A 1,998-nucleotide genomic window follows, 5' to 3' on the forward strand; every position below is an offset into this window, starting at 1 on the left:
AACCCACGACAACTCCAAAACCAACCACAACTCCAAAACCAACGACAACTCCAAAACCCACTACAACTCCGTGTGAGAGTACACCAAAACCAACTACAACTCCTAAACCAACGACAACTCCAAAACCAACTACAACTCCAAAACCCACTACAACTCCAAAACCAACCACAACTCCAAAACCCACTACAACTCCATGTGAGAGTACACCAAAACCAACTACAACTCCCAAACCAACTACAACTCCAAAACCAACCACAACTCCCAAACCAACCACAACTCCAAAACCAACCACAACACCCAAACCAACCACAACACCCAAACCAACCACAACTCCATGTGAGAGTATGCCAAAACCAACTACAACTCCAAAACCAACCACAACTCCCAAACCAACTACAACTCCAAAACCAACCACAACTCCCAAACCTACTACAACACCAAAACCCACTACAACTCCATGTGAGAGTACGCCAAAACCAACTACAACTCCCAAACCAACTACACCAGAACCAACTACAACTCCCAAACCAACCACAACTCCCAAACCAAAGCCCACTACAACTCCCAGTGAACAAACACCTACTCCAACACCAACTCAAACCCCCAATAAGGTTACTCCAACTATACCCGGACCAACTACACCCACCGAGTGTGAAGGTGTATGCTGCGGTAAACCAAATGGCTCCAAGCTTCCTGGCGAAACTTGCCAACAGTTCATTGTTTGCCAAAACAATCAACAGGTGATTTTCGAATGCCCCAATAATCTACACTACAACTCGGCTACTGGCTCATGTGATTTCCCCGAAAATGCCAAATGCGATAAACCCTATACACCACCAAGTGGCCCCAGTGCCGGTCCTTCCGGTACCCATTGTGCCAATGGCGGTCGTTGCGTTGGAAAACCCGACGGCACCTATTTCACAGATGCCAAAAATAAGTGCAGTGCCAACTATGTAATCTGTCAGTGTGAATGTGAAGTTGAACGTTCGTGCAGCAGTCCTTTGATGTTCAACGGCAAGTTAGGCGTTTGTGATTGGCCCACAGCATTTGGTTGTTAAACGACAAAACGATTAAAGCGATTTAAATAATTAAAAAAACACTGTATAACTAACTTTTTTTGTTTTTAAATTTACTATTAATAATAAATAAATTGAATGTTAATTTAAAGTTTATGAAAGAATTTGAACGAAATGTTTTTGATCTTTTGATATTTAAAACGATCTTATTGTTTACCTATGCCTACTTTAAGGCGTTTTCATTTAAAATAAAATTGGTCTCGATAACATAAAAATTTTACCCATAAATATAATATTTTTCTGAGTCATACAAAAACTTATGAAATATTGGCCAAAATTTCCTAATGCCCCGGCGTTTTCGCAATTTACAATCGATCATTTAACATATACATAATCGATTACAAACATTCCAGATACTATTATAAATTGATTGAATAAAAAACAAAAATACTTTTGAAATTTTACCGCCAATTGGGTCTAAAGCTTGTCTATTAAACTACCCACGAGCCTTAGCTTTATACATATATATATATACATATGTACATACTTATTATTTTTAAATTAATTTTAATTAAAGTAATAAATAATGACAAGGCATTGTTAGTTTCAATTATAATGAAGATCCATTATATAGTCTATAAATTAAATTAAAACAGTTTTAGTTTTAAATGAAAATTGAAGCACCTTTTCCAATTTAATTTTGTTATCTTAGATAAGAAATGTCTCTATTGTTGAAGTAATTGTTTCTAATTTGACTAAATTAAAATATGATTAACAACTTTAAATTAGTTTATTGCCAATAACGTTCTAAATCTGTTTTAGTTTGGTTTCAATTCTGTTCTAGTTCTGTTCTAGTTCTGTTCTAGTTCTGTTATTGTTCTGTTCAAGTTCTGTTCTAGTTCTGTTCTAGTTCTGTTCTAGTTCTGTTCTAGTTCTGTTCTAGTTCTGTTCTAGTTCTGTTCTAGTTCTGTTCTAGTTCTGT

At 36.3% G+C, this 1,998-nt stretch overlaps 1 protein-coding gene across 1 annotated transcript; it reads left to right on the plus strand.

Moving 5' to 3' along the window:
• The first annotated feature begins 6 nt into the window (after positions 1-6).
• LOC124420088 (soluble scavenger receptor cysteine-rich domain-containing protein SSC5D-like) lies at positions 7-1,177 on the plus strand. Its single transcript, XM_046951899.1, has one exon. It carries the CDS (start codon positions 345-347, stop codon positions 1,056-1,058), a length of 714 nt encoding a protein of 237 aa, XP_046807855.1. The 5' UTR covers positions 7-344; the 3' UTR covers positions 1,059-1,177.
• Positions 1,178-1,998: the final 821 nt, after the last annotated feature.

This window comes from Lucilia cuprina, chromosome 5, assembly GCF_022045245.1.
Source record: "Lucilia cuprina isolate Lc7/37 chromosome 5, ASM2204524v1, whole genome shotgun sequence".
In the NCBI taxonomy this organism is placed as follows: Eukaryota; Metazoa; Arthropoda; class Insecta; order Diptera; family Calliphoridae; genus Lucilia; species Lucilia cuprina.